Here is an 18,073-nt window from a genome sequence, read left to right as displayed (position 1 = left end):
CCCACTGTGCCAGCAAACGCCGCCACTGTGCCATCAAATGCAGCCACTGTGCCCATCAATTGTCGCCACTGTGCCAGCAAACGCTGCCACTGTGCCATCAAACGCAGGAACTGTGCCCTTTAATTGTTGCCACTGTGCCAAACGCAGCCACTGTGCCCATTAATTGTCGCCACTGTGCCAGCAAACGTCGCCACTGTGCCCATCAATTGTCGCCACTGTGCCATCAAACACAGCCACTGTGCCCAACAATTGTCGCCACTGTGCCAGCAAATGCCGCCACTGTGCCATCAAACGCAGCCACTGTGCCCTTTAATTGTTGCCACTGTGCCAAGGGCAGCCACTGTGCCCATCAATTGTCGCCACTGTGCCAGCAAACGTCGCCACTGTGCCAGCAAACGTCGCCACTGTGCCATCAAACGCAGCCACTGTGCCATCAAATACAGCCACTGTTCCCTTTAATTGTTGCCACTGTGCCAAACGCAGCCACTGTGCCCATAAATTGTCGCCACTGTGCCAGCAAACGTCGCCACCTGTGCCATCAAACGCAGCCACTGTGCCCTTTAATTGTTACCACTGTGCCAAACGCAGCCACTGTGCCAGCAAACGTCCCACTGTGCAGCCACTGTGCCCATCAATTGTTGCCACTGTGCCAGCAAACGCCGCCACTGTGCCAGCAAACGCGACCAGCAAAAATAATTTTACTGTTAGGGGTCCCCACAACTTGGGAAATTTTATCAAGGGGTCACGGCACTAGGAAGGTTGAGAACCACTGCCCTAGAGGCTCCTTCATGTAAGAGAGTTGCCTAACCAGACATCCTGTGCCCTAAACCACAGATTACATCCTACATTATCATATGTAACAGACTTTTGGATCTAATGCCTCCCACCCACATCTCCCGTGTTTTTTTTGAAGGCACCGCAGGCAGCTTTTTGAAAAAAAATCTTCCTTCTGTTATTGAAAAATGGTGTTCCCAGCGAACTCATCATATGTTATTCAGATTGTCTGGCTTATTAGATTTAGACAAGGCCTACTTGCATTTAATCAGATCCAGTGTAATTTACATGTGTCTGTAAATAACTGGATACGTTGAAAACCCAGTCTCTGCTAATAAGGTAGATAGACCTACAACATAAAACAGGCACTATCAGGTTGATTTCCTAAAGGCAAATAGACTGTGCACTTTGCAAAGTGCAGTGCACTCTGCAGGTGCAGTTGCTCCAGAGCTTAGTAAATGAGGTCAAGCTTCACTTTGCAAAGAATATCCAATCACATACAAGGAGAATTAAAACAAAACATAATTTTTGTTTGCACATGATTGGATGATGAAAGTCAGCAGAGCTTCTGCGCATTTACTAAAGTTTGGAGCAACTGCTCTTGTGGAGTGCAAATGCACTTTGCAAAGCGCACAGTCTATTTGCCTTTAGTAAATCAACTATGCATCTGTTGACAAGGACCACCAGGTACACAGCGCTCTAAGATACTTTCTACACCAGGTACACAGTGCACTAAGATACTTTCTAAAATAGCTTTAAAAAGGAACTTATTTTTCCTGTTATGAGGAACATTATGTTATTGTTTTGCTTTAGCCTCTTCATTTTCAAGTCCATGCTACAATGAGCATGATAAATGACCCATTTGTGGCTCCAGGATAAGGGACACTACAAATGGTTGGGAGACAGTAAAAAAAATATAATAATAATAATAATAAAATAAATAAATAAATATAAAAAAAAAAAAAAATATATAATGTACTCATAGTTCAAAATTAAGATTAAGATTCAGATAATTTGAAATGTTATTCTTAAGTCCATGATGTTAATTATGGTATATTGGTCTTCAGTGCCAATTACCCAGTGCTGGTATATTTGCTGTGAAGTTTCGTTTGCCAAGAACATGTGTAAAAAAAAGTGTCGGCCCAGATACTCTGACCCCTAACCTTAAACCAACCTTTAGGATAACTTTAAGTTTTCACCCCCTCCTCCCCAAAGTCCTAAAATCAACCACATCTCACCCTAACATTTACCATCACCCTTACTTTAAAACTGATCCTCACCCTAAAATTTAATAATTAACCTTATTCCTAAAACTAACACTTAGCCTTCTAAAACGTAATTCCAATCTTAACGCTTAATATCACTTAACCTTACCCTAAACCTTAATCTAACCCAACCACCCTAACCTAATCCCTAACACTGAGTTAATCCATTCAAAGCCATACTTACTTTGTCTTTGCTGAATGTATTGAGTCTGCCTACCCCAGGATCCGTGCTGAAACCACCTGGTGTCTGTATTGCAGCAAAGCAGTAGCCTCTGCCCCACACATTGGAATATAAGAGGGGGGGGTTCACCTCACAGAATCATGGGACAAAGGGAATCATGTGTAACACATAAGTGATGTGAAAAGCTTGATAAATCTGTTTATAATAGATTATAATTTAGGGGTTCTTCACTCGCAGCTCAATATAAGTATTGCCCTATATTAAAGTGGAAAAGTAATTTACAATTCCTGATTATTTGCTACTTTGACAGTTTGACATCATTTTAAAAAATGTCGGTTTATCAGCGTACTGTTCTTTCACAACACTTTTATAGTGGCTTATATGAAAAAAAATATAAGTCTATGATACCAGGGCAGGTGAGAGAAATTTTGACACCTCTTCAGGTACCTTATGATTGGGATGGTTACAATTCCATAGTTCCTTCAGTCTAAAAGGCAACCCAGACAGTTGTCAAATTACCATCTATCAAAAGGTTTAGGGTTAGATTGACTGCTTTTTAAGCCTATTACATTTGTTAACCACTTGTGGACCAAGAGTATAGTGGGTCCACTGTGCAGGCCTTCAATTAAAAGGTTAGTTCACCTTTACCAAAAAATCTGCCTATAGAGGTAAGAGGAGTCTGTAATAATCACAAACTGTACAGCTTTGACTAATGTTGAATAATGTTTTTGCTATAGGCGTAGGCTATTTGTGTATCTCCCCAACCCTAGCCAAAAAACTCCCAGAGATGGCATTTCTCCATCCTGCCTTGTTGCTAGGACGTTGCTAAGATGCTCTCAGCCATTAATGCTTGTCCCCACCATCACAGGATGAGGGAATACTATCTCTTGGAGTTATTAACATGGCTTCGGGACGTATGCAAAAGGCTGCATAGAGGATTGCTCCAGGGAAGCGTATACTATTTGAATTTATTACGTTAGTACATTAGTAACATTTTTGGCTGGATTATTACCTTATTCCTCATTCCTTTACTTGTTCCCTAAATACAGCATATTATTAAATTGTCAGTTTCTAATACAACTCCATATTGTTTATTAATTGGGTACACTATGCACATTGGTGGATCTCAATGAATAATAATATTATCCAATTGCTTACTGGGCACTTAAACTCCCCAACTGCCCAGGAGTTCCAGTGAGGGATCCAAGAGGAGGAGAATCAAAAACCACTGCACAAAGCAGGTAAGCATGACATTTTTTTTAAAAGAAAGCCTTAAGCATCACTTTAAATAGAACCTTACCCTAGGAGAAAAACACACCTACGTCCCAGTCCATCTAGTTCAACCAATAAAAGGGAAAAAAATGCCAAGAAACAATCAGATATTCCCTGGATCAACTTACAAATGTTAGTATCCAGTTATATTATGTACATTTAGGAAAGAACCCAGGCCTTTGTAAAAGCAATTTACTGAGCTGGCCAGAACCACCTCTGGTGGGAGTCTATTCCACATTTTCACAGTTCTTACTGTGAAGAAGCCTTTCCGTATTTGGAGATTAAATCTTCCAGACGTAAAGAGTGCCCCTTGTCCTCTGTGATGACCTTAAAGTGAATAATTCAACACAAAGTTCACTGCATGAACCACTTATGTATTTATACATGTTCATCTTATCCCCCCTTAATCTCCTCTTTTCAAGAGAGAATAAATTCAGTTCCTTTACCCACTTTTGGTTTGTTTTGGAATACCTCTGTACCTCTTGTACAAACAACTGGAAAAAGCCATGTCTAGGCAGAATCTGATTGCAGGTAGTGCTAGTTATTAGCTACTCAGGCAGAGACAGCTAATTAGTAAGACCCCTTTCACATGAAGGGTCTGATCAGGTCCACCTGTCAGCTTCTCAGGCCGACCTGATCGGATGGTACATTCACCTCTATGGACCAGTAGGTGTAAGCCCTGGTTCACATTGGAGCGATTTGACATGTCAAATCGCATGCCAAATCGGCAGCAATTGCCGGCAATGGCACCATCTGAATCGGTATGACGCCTCACTTGCGGCAACGCACCGATTCCCAAAAGTAGTTTCTGTACTTCGGGGTGCGATTTCCATTGACACCTGTGCAGCAACCCACACAGATGTCTGTGAAATTGCCCTCAAAGTCAGGACTGACATGCGGGAATAAAATCGTGCGAGTTCAGCTAAACTCGCACAATTTCATTCCCGCTGTCAGTGTGAACCTGGGCTAAAAGGACTTGTGTCTGTTTACAACAGCCTACCTTCAATCAGATCCAGTCTGCTGAAAAAGAAAATGGAATGAGTTTCATCCCCCTCCGTCTAGTCGGATCAGATCGAATGGTAGTCGGGTGTAAACGGACAATGGAGTCTCTTTACATCTGGCCGCTCACAGAACAGACCGGTCTCTGTGTCTGCTCTGTAGAAACTGAGCAGACACAGACTTGTCATCCCCTCGCTTTGCTCTTATCAGCAGGGGATCAGTGAACAGGTCCCCTGCCGACAAAAACAGAGTCTGCACTATGTGAAAGTGGCCATACTGCCTGCACACAGATCCTTTCTTATACCAGAGCTCTGTCCTGGGAACAGATACTAGGGGAAACCCAGAGCTACCGGACAGTAAATATTACACTCAGATTTTTATTCATTTAGGATAAGGGGCAGAAGGGTGAGTTGAATAGAGAAAAATTTGAATATGGGTTAAGTTCACCTGAAAAAAAATCATCTAAAATAAATGATTTATTACAGGTATTCATATTGATCCTGCAAATTAATGCGTTTACAAGCCATGCAATCACTGTCCTCAAAGAACTTACAATCTACTTCACATACTAGACATGACCAATTGACCTACCGACATTGCTTTAGAGCTTGGGAAGAAACTGGAGTGCACACACATAAGCATGGGATGAACATGCAAACTCCATGCAGTGTCCTAGTTTGGGATTCAAACTGAGGACCCTACTACTGCAATACAAGAGTGCTAACCTCTAAACCACTGTGCTACTCTAAGCAATAGGGATTACAGTTTCATAGGAGAATTTTATATTTTGATTACTCATATGTAAAAGACTGCGCTCACAGGGAATCATTTATTTTATACAAAAGTTACTTCATATCCAATAACAAATAAAAACTCTCAATCACTCTTTTGTAACCACATACCCCTGAAGAAGAGAATCAATACTGACTCGAACCAATACAGACTCGAAACACGTTGGGTATTTCTGTTGTCCTCATTTATTTCAACAGATCAACTGTAGTTGCCAACTGTTATATAAATTGTGTAATTCTGTATCAGCATTCAGCATATTCCATGTATTGTATATATGTGTTTACTTCTTTTAACTGTAATCTATTAAAGCTTTATATATTTTTGTAATTCCGTGTGACCTTATAGCTGTTCACTGTCCTTTTAAAATGCCATCTAGGGGAAAACTGTCTTTAAACTATCTACTTTAGGGATGTGGGTCAGTGCAGCTTACACAGTATCACACAAAAGTGAGTACACCCCTCGCATTTTTGTAAATATTTTATTATATCTTTTCATGTGACAACACAATGTAAAGTAGTGAGTGTACAGCTTGTATAACAGTGTAAATTTGCTGTCCCCTCAAAATAACTCAACACACAGCCATTAATGTCTAAACCGCTGGCAACAAAAGTGAGTACACCCCTAAGTGAAAATGTCCAAATTGGGCTCAAAATGTCAATATTTTGCGTGGCCACCATTATTTTCCAGCACTGCCTTAACCCTCTTGGGCATGGAGTTCACCAGAGCTTCACAGGTTGCTACTGGAGTCCTCTTCTACTCCTCTATGAGGACATCACGGTGCTGGTGAATGTTAGGGACCTTCCGCTCCTCCACCTTCCATTTGAGGATGCCCCACAGATGCTCAATAGGGTTTAGGTTTGGAGACATGCTTGGCCAGGCCATCACCTTTATCTTCAGCTTTTTTAACAAGGCAGTGGTCGTCTTGGAGGTGTGTTTGGGGTCCCTATCATGTTGGAATACTGGCCTGCGGCCCAATCTCCAAAGGGAGGAGATCATGCTCGGCATCAGTATGTCACAGTACATGTTGGCATTCATGGTTCCCTCAATGAACTGTAGCTCTCCAGTGCCAGCAGCACTCATGCAGCCCCAGACCATGACACTCCCACCACCATGCTTGACTGTAGGCAAGACACACGTGTCTTTGTACTCCTCACCTGGTTGCCGCCACACACGCTTGACACCATCTGAACCAAATACGTTTATCTTGGTCTCATCAGACCACAGGACAGGGTTCCAGTAATCCATGTCCTTAGTCTGCTTGTCTTCAGCAAACTGTTTGTGGGCTTTCTTGTGCTTCATCTATAGAAGAGGCTCAGTAATGCAGACCAATTTGATGCAGTGTGCGGTGTATGGTCTGAGCACTGACAGGCTGACCACCCACCCCTTCAATCTCTGCAGCAATGCTGGCAGCACTCATACGTCTATTTCCCAAAGACAACCTCTGGATATGATGCTGAACACGTGCACTCAACTTCTTTGGTCGATCATGGCAAGGCCTGTTCTGAGTGGAACCTGTCCTGTTAAATCTCTGTATGGTCTTGGCCACCATGCTGCAGCTCAGTTTCAGGGTCTTGGCAATCTTCTTATAGCCTAGGCCATTTTATGTAGAGCAAAAATTATTTTTTTCAGATCATCAGAGAGGTCTTTGCCATGAGGTGCCATGTTGAACGTCCAGTGACCAGTATAAGATAGTGAGAGCGATAACACCAAATTTAACACACCTGCTCCCCATTCACACCTGAGATCTTGTAACACTAATGAGAATGAGTCACATGACACTGGGGAGGGAAAATGGCTAATTGGTCCCAATTTGTACATTTTCACTTAGGAGTGTACTCACTTTTGTTGCCAACGGTTTAGACATTAATGGCTGTGTGTTGATTTATTTTGAGGGGACATAAAATTTACACTGTTATACAAGCTGTACACTCACTACTTTACATTGTAGCAAAATGTCATTTCTTCAGTGTTGTCACATGGAAAGATATAATAAAATATTTACAAAATGTGGGGGTGTACTCACTTTTGTGAGATACTGTATGTTGTGACAATTAGCATCATTCCAAATAAAAACTCTCAATGGCTGTATTAAAATGCTAAATACAAAACAGACAGATGTGACTTAATACTCCTGAGAGTAGCCAAACTTTTGAGCATGACTGTATATTAACCATGATCAAACCACAGTTGAGGATCCGTTATACAGTACACGTTGATTACGCCTAAAGCGCCATTAAGGGAGATAGGGGACTGCTTTCAAAAAGCCTCATTGCAGCTATATCCTGCCGATACAGTATGCATTATAAATGTAGCATAAGGAAAGTTTTTACCAGCCCTTAATTTATCAGAATATGGCCATTTCACAATTACTATTACACCACTTAGGTTTTAACTTGCAATGGCTTCCTGCTTCCTAATGCATGCTGGATATAACACATACTTTCCAATGCTGTAAATCCCAGCATTTAAATAGATTATCTCCATCAAATGATTGCCCATCTTCTTTCCCTCAATTTATAGATATGGTGCATGTACAAGATATATCAGTCAAGGCACTGATGTCCTTCTTTAACACCTGGACTCCCAGCAGACAGCAGGAACCAAATACAATAATTAATTTTGTAAAAAGGAAAAGAAGACTTTCGTGCTAAGACCTACATGAAAAAAAGCTGCTGACACAATACTCTGGTAAAAGAATCACAATATAGGGACAAAAAGTGCAGAGTTAACAAATTATAATTTTCAAAATACCTTGTGCAATATGGCTCTGAAATGAGCAATATACTGCCTTAGCGTTTAATCACCCTGAAAGTTTTGCATGGTGGAAATCCAAGTCCATGGTCACCTTAGCTGATCTTCAGCTTGGAGATACATTCGCCACATTCGATCTCCTCCGCGCACAACAACAAATCGCACTTCGGGAACACTATCATATTATACAAGTAAGACACTTTTATATCTCCCATCATAGTCTTATCCCCCCCCCATCCTTCAAACAGATCTGCCATGACTCTCCCAGAGGCAAAGGCCTCATTTCAACTCTCTACAAAACAGCGTTGGCTTCATGTTTTTCATGGGAGACTGACTGTAATGAAAAGCTCACTCCGGGGGATTGGGATACCATGCTAGAAAACCTACGTAAAGCCACTAAATCACTGGCGGTTAGGGAAACGGCCTATAAGGTATTGACCAGATGGTATTACACTCCTTCCAGACTCCGGGTGATGTTCCCAGAAACATCTGGGCTATGCTTTAGGGACTGCCAACTTCCAGCCACCTTTAGACACATATTTTGGGATTGTGGACTACTATCTCTGGTGTGGAGAGGAGTAACTGCTGTTGCCTCTGCAATATCTGGAACTCCTCTAAAGCTCAGTATCTCAATGTGTTTACTTGGAGCGACAATCCCAGGTATTCTCCGCAAAGAGGAATGTCTTATACATACTATTTGTATATCCACTTTGTGGGTCATTGCTCTTCACTGGAAGACCCTCGTAGTATCCCTATCCTCCATCCCAGACAGAATGGATATGGTTATGATAATGGAGAGGATTTTGTATACCCTGCAAGATAAAATGCACCTATTTGAGCGTAGATGGGGAGCTTGGAAAGCCCATAGGCATACGTTGCTAATGCAAGACTAAATGCCAATCAATGTTGTCATGTTTTAACTGAACAGTACCTTTATGTATACCTTTTCCATACTTCTTTTTCTGTATGCTTCGGAATTATTCTGGATTTCTATCATTAATGATATGCTTTTGATGTCAATTTTATTATGTACACTGTCACAAGATTATATATTTTTTTTTTTTACTTTGACAAATAAAAACGTTTGTAAACAAAAAAGAAATGAGTAATATACATTAAAGTGCTTATATGTGCAATAAATTAACTAAAAAATACAATCAAATACATGTAACAGTGAACAATAAGGTCCCTTTCATCAGTGGTGGCTGGCGCTGGAGGATTTTGGGGGGGGGGGGGGCGTGGGCGGGCCCCTCTAGGTCCGCACTCACCCTACAGTGGAGCCCTCCAGATGGCTGTGATGGAATACGCTGCCATGCTGTCACCATGGTAGTCGGTGGGTAAAGAGAATGACGCAATGCCCGCAATCTTGGTAAACAGAGGGTTGCTTGGTGTTCCGTGCCCTGGGGGGAGGGGGGTGTCGGTAGATCACCAGTCGGTGGATGCCCAGCATGCCCTTACATGCTCACCATAAAACAGGTCCGCTTCCCCCGCTCTCCACCCATCCAGGTGAATTGGAAGTAGTCCTAAATAAGGTGGCCAACACAATCCTTGATTGTTACAATCCTTCAAATCATTCATCAACGACTCCAAACCACGGTCACACATTTATAAATGAGCCTCTCAAAACTGCTGTCTGCCCAAGCAATATCAATGGTCTCCAGTCAGCCAGTCTCACCCGTCATAGACCATCACAGGTCTTGTAGAAGAAAATGTTCACCACACTGCAGGTTTTTTTTTTATCACACATGCCCCAACAGGTCCAAACTGACTGTAAAGGGCATCTTTGGGTTTTGCCTCCTTGCTTCACTGCTTTCGCTACCTTGATTTCTTCCACATGTGTGGTTTGGCTGTGCTCACCTATGAACTATTTGAGGGATTGTGCCAACAAAGGCTTGAGTTGACCACCTTACTTGGGTTCACAAACTTCTGGTAAGCCTCCAATTAGTCACACTAGGATGGCATGACCTTTCTCTGGGTGCCTGGACATCTGTTTTTTTCTTCTTCTGGTGGTATCCTTGCCCTTGTTTCAAAAGGACTGTTTTTCTACTACAGCACATCACTCCACTTGAAATCACCATTTATACTTCAATGAGAAGGACTTTATTGTTCACTGTTACATGTATTTGATGATATTTTTTAGTTCATTTATTGCACAGATAAGCACTTTAATGTATATTGCGAATTTCTGAGCCATATTGCACAAGGTATTTTGAATATTATAATTTGTTAGCGCTGCACTTTTGGCCCAACAATGAGTTTTGACTTGAAACCAGAGACTTTGTCTGGGTGCACATTACAGATGTGTTGAATGTCCATTTAAACTGGGGAGATTAACCAAGTCTTATCCATGGATCTCCTCTTATGGGCCGCAGCATGGCATATCCTTCTATAGTGTGTGAGAAAATGTAAATGTTAATAACCGTGCTCCCTACTATACAACTAACCACATAAATTGAAAAATTGTGCAAATTCATAAGTGACCACTAGATGTCACTAGTGGATCCAAAATGTAAACAATGAAATCTAAGCGCAATATACAGATACAAATAAAGTACAAATAAAGTGCATAAAGTGCAAATAACATCCATATGATTGCCACCAGATCTCTCCAGTGGGTACACGTAAGAGTGAATATAATTAAAGTGCAATGTTCATAAACCTTCCACCAATACCTCCAAGGGTGCAAGATACGTGAAGTTTATGTTAATCCAACTATAAAGTAACTTGTGATTCTTCTTCCACCAACATCTGTCACACAGCCCACTCATCGGATTTATATGACCCCCATTACAGGTAGTCATATACAGCAGATATTAGAGATACCACTCCTGGTGATCGTCTCAACGATTCAGTGAGGCTCTCCCAATAGGCTGATCCACAAGCTAGATCTCCAGACATCAGTGGGATAGCAAGAAGAAAGAGATGCCTCCCATAGTGAAGTAAGTTTGCTTTATTTCATTAAAATACATAAAAAGTTCCACTTGCAGCAAGTGATGATATAAAATCAATGAAGTGAGAGCAGGGACGCCAATTTGCATTCCACATGCGTTCCACTTAGGTGGAAGTGATGTATCACGCTCGATCCCACACAACGTGTTTCGTCAGCACGTCTGACGTCATTGAGGGTCACATCTGATGTGGTATCTCTAATATCTGCTGTTCATGACTACCTGTAATGGGGGTCATATAAATCCAGTGAGTGGGCTGTGTGACAAGTGTTGGTGGAAGAAGACTCACAAGTCACTTTATTGTTGGATTAACATAAACTTCACGTATCTTGAACCCTTGGAGATATTGATGGAAGCTTTACACTTTGATGGAAGCTTTACACAATTGATGGAAGCATTGCACGTTATATATATTCACTCTTACGTGTACCCACTGGAGAGATTTGGTGGCAATCATATGGATGTTATTTGCACTTTATGCACTATATTTGTATCTGTATATTGCACTTAGATTTCATTGTATATATTTTGGATCCACTAGTGACATCTAGTGGTCACTTATGAATTTGCACAATTTTTCAATTTATGTGGTTAATTGTATAGTAGGGAGCGCGGTTATTAACATTTACATTTTCTCACATACTAAGGCAACAGCCTCACAACGGGCAGCTCCTTAAAAAAAAAAAAAAGATAATATACTTAAGATTCAATCATTTGCACAGGGAATGTCCTATCATTATCATATCTTTCTATAGCTTTTTCAGTATCTTCACCAGTACAAAGCATTATATCCATCTAACAAAAACATAACTTATTTGAACACTCACATTCTAAGCATTCATTTGGAAATGCATGGTACGTAACCACACAAAGGAAACCACATATGTTTTTCACATTATCAAAAATGCAACCACCATAATTAACAGACACATCCCTAACTTATGATCCTGAATTAGACCTTGTGGTTCTAGGGTGGCCCTATAGGGTGCTGTATATAACCAGTAACATTCTTTCTGCACTAGATTTCAGTGAAATTCACCTATTCTAGGGCTAGTATGCAACAAATGGCTTTCAGATGTATGCCTTTTTGGGGAGAAACTCACCTCTCTGAGTGCAGGCATACTTTGTTTTAGTCTTTTATATGCGAGTAATCATTTTATCCGGTTGTGCCTAGTTAAGTCTAGACGTAAGAGATGTGTGGGGAAGGGGGGAATTTTATTTTCTTTTATTTTTGAGTTGAGTTTCATATTTTTGTACAGATTTTTGCAAATGAAGAAAAGGCCTTTATTAAGCTTTATGATGATTCCAGGTGTTTTTGCTTGGCTTTGTTCACACTGTATGAATATGATGGTACTCTAATAAATACCAAAATATAAATAATTCTCCACAATATATATTAATAAACAGCTAAGATACTCAAATACTATCATGTTACTTAAGGTTCTATTCCTACTAATTGTACTGCTGTTCGAGTTGCTATTATAACCCCTTTAATTTTTCTACATAAAATACATTTCGGTTGACTTGTCAGCTGAAAAATAAAATGGTTTAGAAGTGTAAAATGACAGATGCTGGATATTTATATGAAATCAATCATTAAATTTAGGTTGCAATGTTAAGTTAGACAGTAAGCACAAGCTAGTCTTTAAATCTATATACAAACAACAACAGGACTTAGAATGACTACAGTTTTCATTTTGCACAAAACATTTCCAAATTAAGCTGTCTATTTTGCTTCAAGCAGTGATGCTCAACTCTGGTACACCGGGCCCATAAAGTAGTACATGGTTTCCCCATTACCAGGTAGGGGCACAGTTACATTAATTAGTTACTGATGATAACTATTAGGAATGAACCAATCAACTTTTGCAACTAAAAAAATCACACCTGGTTCAGGCCAAATCAGAGACCACAGATATATGCAGATATTTGAATTAATTCACTTAATTATATTGCATGTGTTATTAGCATAACAATCTTATTCTAAATAAATGGTGTGACTATTATTAGTAGCTCTCATTTCTGAAAATAATGACTGTTAAGGCAAATAAAGATTATTAATGTGTAGTAAATTGAGCTCCTTGTATTGTTCTTTTTCATTCTCATTATTTTAAATTTAAAATTGCTCCCCTTACCTCAGAGAAACCAGTTTTACTAACATAGCATGTTAGCTGCCATTCCTATAGCAATAAGGTCATCGGGTGCATGGTCCCTGTGACGGGAGTCACTTTGGGTGGGGGAGGGCTTGTGGAACCCAGCTTACCTTTGAGAGGTTGGGAAACCCCTCTGTTGGCACCCCATGCCCCTCTTTTGTGTAAGTCACCCTTTGTCTATTAGGGGCACAGGGTGACTAAGCAAATAATGGACAACTACTTAATGGACACTGAGTCCTTCAACGTAGGAGCCGGACAGTCTGTTACTGGGGGTTTCTTGCTATTGTCTGTGTATTGAGTTGTTATGTGTTTGTTAATTACCTGTATCCCATTGTTCTATTGTTACTATTTGCCTTGGGAGCAAAGTATTATGGGATGTATATGTGTTTCTAGCAAGTAGACTGGGGACAGGGTGGAGAGGGGAGGGGGAATTTCTCCAACAGCCTCCCTGCTGATAAGGTGGTCTACTGTTGAAAAGTTGAATGTACCTATGTGTCTCTTGTTACTGGAGGAGGTAAAGTTTATCTCGCCCTGTGTCATTATGCAAAGAAGGGGGGTTGTCCCTGAGTGTATATCTCTTTGTGCCCGTGTTTGAATAAACAGTCTTATGCTTCTTCACCCTACACTGATGTCTCGACAAGCGATTGGGTGGGCTAAGTGGTCTTGGATCGTGCTGGTACCGGGCAAGGAAGCTTATACGGCGGACATATTGCTCTTGAGTACGGGGGTCTGTCACAGTCCCACCATACTGATATCAGTCCATATGCTGTCAGCATTGAGCTGATGTTGCCAATAAAATTCTTATGTAGGGCAAAACGTGTTTGGGAACCTTTTTATTTGACTCTTTTTGGTTCCTTGGGAGATAGGATAACTGTACTGCAAGATGTATTTGTTTTATTACTGTAACCTTTCCTGGAGCTTGAGGACAAAGCTCTACTTAAAGCCCAACTCTGGGAAGTCTTAAAAACCTCCATGGCAGTGGGGCTGTGCCTTCACTGCAAGGGTTACTAGCTCGGGAAGAGTAAAAACACTTTTTCTTACCTGATCCTCTGTACCCCCCCCAGGAGATGGTGCTCCTCTTGATGATGTCAGGACCTTAGACCGTTGGAGCATGGGAGAAGACACCATGGGGAATGGTCTAGCAGCGTGGAGGAGTGGTGGATTGAGTAAGGACATTTTCTTTTCTCTGCCTCCTAGATCTAAACAACCATTAACGAGCAGTTAAAGTGTTCACCTTTTCAGCTCATCACCCAAGGAGGTAAGTACAGCAAATAAAAGGGGGGGGGGGGGAGGGGGGTGGTGAGAGTGTAGGGTGTTCGTTCACCTTCATTTTTTTTTTGAAGAGGTTACCTATCGCTTGCAGGGTAGGTGCAGCCTCACTGCAATGGAGAATTTTCAGGTTTTCTGAAGTTAGGCTTTACAGTTTTTTTACTTTTTTAATATTTTGTCATCTCTACTAATTATATAAGATACTGAAAGAAAACAGAAACATGCACTGTTAGAGGGTCTTGAGTACTGAAGTTGAACATCACTGTGGTGCAGCAATCGAATGTACCTTTTTTTACAATTAGTGATTTAAAGAGTAGACTATAATAGATTGTAATATTTCTTAAAAGCCATCATCGCACAATATCATACAGAATATATATCAGAAAAAAGGGGACTATAACGATCTCAGACGCCGAAAAAAATATGAAAACAAAGTATGTTTTTTTTTTTTAAAACACTCTCTTTAAAAACCTAATAAGGTTTACTCTTAAAATAGCCTTATGTCTTTGCATTTCTAGGGGTACAGTTTCCTGAATTTTGAGCTGTATAGAACTACTACGATTGAGTAATTTTGGTGTCCTAATTTTATAATAGTTTGATTTGTTATAATAGTTTCAAATTACTGTTGTTCTTATAAGTGTTTTCAAGCTTGTATTCAGTGATTTACTTGTTCTATGTGCTCATTTTGGATGAATACCTAAACCATTGTATAAAATCTTTGATATCTACACTTTAAACAAGCGCAAGAAGGGGGTAGACAATATTGCTATCTTTGGGATATAGGGAATTCTGTGATGGTTAAATACTTTGCCATATGTTGCGAATACTACATTCTATGTTTTTATTTCTGTATTTAAATGCCTTTTTATATATATATATTTTACTTTTTTTATAATTCTTAATTTACAGTTTGATAGGCAGATTATGCTTTGAATATTTGTTTGTTTGGCTCAAGTACTTCAAAGTATAAAAATCAATAGCAGATAAGCAGTGTTGTCAAGTACATAAAAGGCTATTCTGTAACAAACTATGTTGACCTGATTCATGTGACATATCAACTATGAAACCATCATCATGGATTCTCATGCCTTTCATTATTTGCGGAAATACCAAGAATAACACAATTATTCAGGTCCTGTATTTTAGCGAAGCCCAGAGATTAGAAAGAAACAAAAATAGTAAAAAGGATGTCAATTACCTATTTCGCAGTTGTCTCCTCCATATCCTGGTGGGCACTGACAGTGAGCTCTTCCATCTCCTTCCACACACGTTCCAGCCCCACATTGGATGTCAGCACAAGTTCCAACAATGCCTGCAGTCAGGAGAAACTGGTTAGTTTTCACCCACCTTCTTCCCTTAAAAAAAGAAATTACATATTTTTGCCTATTTTGGAAATCAGGCTTGCCAAAAAAAACATAAATCAGTGTGCATATTTTTTCAAGACCGTAAATTAACATTTGATATTCAATACAAATTATGATGGTATAATATAAAGGTTTTTATGCTTATTTATTTGTAGGCACTTTAGGTATTTATATATATTTATTTATAGGCATTATAAATATTTATACGTATTTGTTTATATGTAATTATACTACTTTTATATATATATATATATATATATATATATATATATATATATATATATATATATATATATAGCCATTATAGGCATTTAACCTATTTATTTATAGGTGTTATAGGTAATTATACTATTTTTATTTTTTAGACATTATAGGCATTTATATTGTTTTATTCATATGTATATTATACTTTTTTTAATTTGTAGCCAATATAGGCATTTAAAGTGAATCTAAAGTCTCGTTTTTTTTTTATCCTATAAAAATAACAAACATGTTATACATACCTGCTATGTTGCAATGGTTTTGCATAGAGCAGCCCCGATCCTCCTCTTGTAAAAAAAAGGATCAAAAACGAATACATCCGTATTCATTCCCACTGACATCTGTTTTACACAAAAAAAATTGACTGAACTGAACTTCAAACACTATATATAGCTGGTTGCTAAGGAGGGGGCCGTCACATCCTTAACAACCTATGAGTCATCAGCTGTCAGCGGGGTTCCCCGCTGACAACTGAATGTAAAAAAATAAAAAATTGCCAGCAAAAAAGAACTACGAAAAAAACGGCATGGGGTCCCACCACAGGTCCATACCAGGGGAAGACAGCGGTGGGAGGAGAAGATACCGACGGAAGGAGAAAACACTGGGAGAGAAGGCACCATGAGAAATGGCGGCGGGAAGAGATGGGGCGGGGGGCAAGGGGGGGCCCTTTAACAATTCCCCTGCCCGCAGACCCCGACAATCACCGACCAGGGTTGTCGGGAAGAGGCCCTTGTCCCCATCGACATGGGGGCAAGGTGCTTTGGGGTAGGGGGGCGCAGAGCCCTCCCTGCCTCAAAGCACCCACCCCCCCATGTTGAGGGCATGCGGCCTGGTATGGTTCAGGAGGGGGGCTCTGCATGTTTAGATAAGGGTCTGGTATGGATTTTGGGGGGGTCCAATGCCATTTTTAATAAAAAATTGGCGTGAGGGGGTCCCCTCCACATCCATACTAGACCCGAAGGGCCTGGTATGAACCTGGGGGGGGGGGGGGCACCACGCCTTTTTTTGCAATTTTTTGCCAGCAATTTTTTATTTTTTTACATTCAGCTTTTTTTTTTTACACTTATGACTCATCGGTTGTTAAGGACGAGCCGTTGGATGGTTGGTCCATCCAAAACTATTTGTTTTTTGGTAGCAGCTAAGAGTTAGGCCCCTTTCAGGTCCGTTTTCCAGGCGGACCTGATCATATTGTCCATGTATCTCTATGAACTGGTGGGTGTAAATGGACTTGTATTCATTTACACCCGCCTACCTTCAATCTGATCAGGTCCGCTAAAAAACGGAAAGGGGATCCGTCCCCCTCCATCTAGGAGGATCAGAACAGAGGGCAGTCGGGTGTAAATCGATAGTGGAGTCCGTTTACACCCAGCTGACTATAGAGCAGAACAAGCTCTGTCTGTGTCCGTTCTGCATAAAGTGAGCGGACACGGACCTGTCATCTGCCTGCTCTGCTATGCTCAGCTGGGGATCAGTGGACAGATCCCCTGCTAAGAAAATCTGAGTCTGTAAAAGGGGCCTTAGGCACCTAGCTGTTTCTTATATCACTTGAGCACTCTGATGACCAGAACTCTGTGTTTTCTTTACTTATTTAAAGTATATGTAAACCCAAACTTTTCAGTACGTGTAGCTTCATGTCTCACCATATACAGTTTTCATCAAAAATATTTTTTTGCGAATCTGTTGCAACATTTCTTACCTGTAGATACTACTAGTAACGGTACTTCCTAATGCTGGCTAACAATACTATGCCTCTGCCTTGCAATTAGCAGCAGTGCTGTCAGTTTACTATGTGCACTATTTCAGTTGTAAGTTGAGCTGCCTATGAACTCAATTAGATAGGCAGGCCAAAGGTAAATTGAAGGGGGGGTATGCCAAATGCCAACAACCAGAATTAAATGTATCTCATAATCATTTACAAAAGAGATCTTAGAATGTCATATTTATTGCAAGGTCTATTCACATGGACAAGCATTGCATTGCATTTTGTTTTTTAGTGGTTGATGAAGGCAGGCTGAAAATGATGTGTTCATACAGTGTGTGCACA

The 18,073-nt window shown here is 40.4% G+C and overlaps 1 protein-coding gene across 2 annotated transcripts in view; it reads right to left on the bottom strand.

Annotated features, from left to right (window-relative positions):
- ACAN (aggrecan) overlaps nucleotides 1-18,073 on the bottom strand; it is a 155,317-nt gene that overhangs the window by 30,810 nt on the left and 106,434 nt on the right. For both annotated transcript variants that reach the window (XM_073618438.1, XM_073618439.1), the window contains exon 13: nucleotides 15,603-15,716. In XM_073618438.1, the coding sequence (XP_073474539.1) occupies nucleotides 15,603-15,716 (114 nt within the window). The remainder of the gene's footprint in view (nucleotides 1-15,602; nucleotides 15,717-18,073) is intronic.

The sequence above is a fragment of the Aquarana catesbeiana genome, linkage group LG03, assembly GCF_042186555.1.
Source record: "Aquarana catesbeiana isolate 2022-GZ linkage group LG03, ASM4218655v1, whole genome shotgun sequence".
Taxonomy (NCBI): domain Eukaryota; kingdom Metazoa; phylum Chordata; class Amphibia; order Anura; family Ranidae; genus Aquarana; species Aquarana catesbeiana.
Note: the sequence above shows the minus strand (reverse complement) of the source record. Positions and strands in the feature narration are given on the sequence as shown.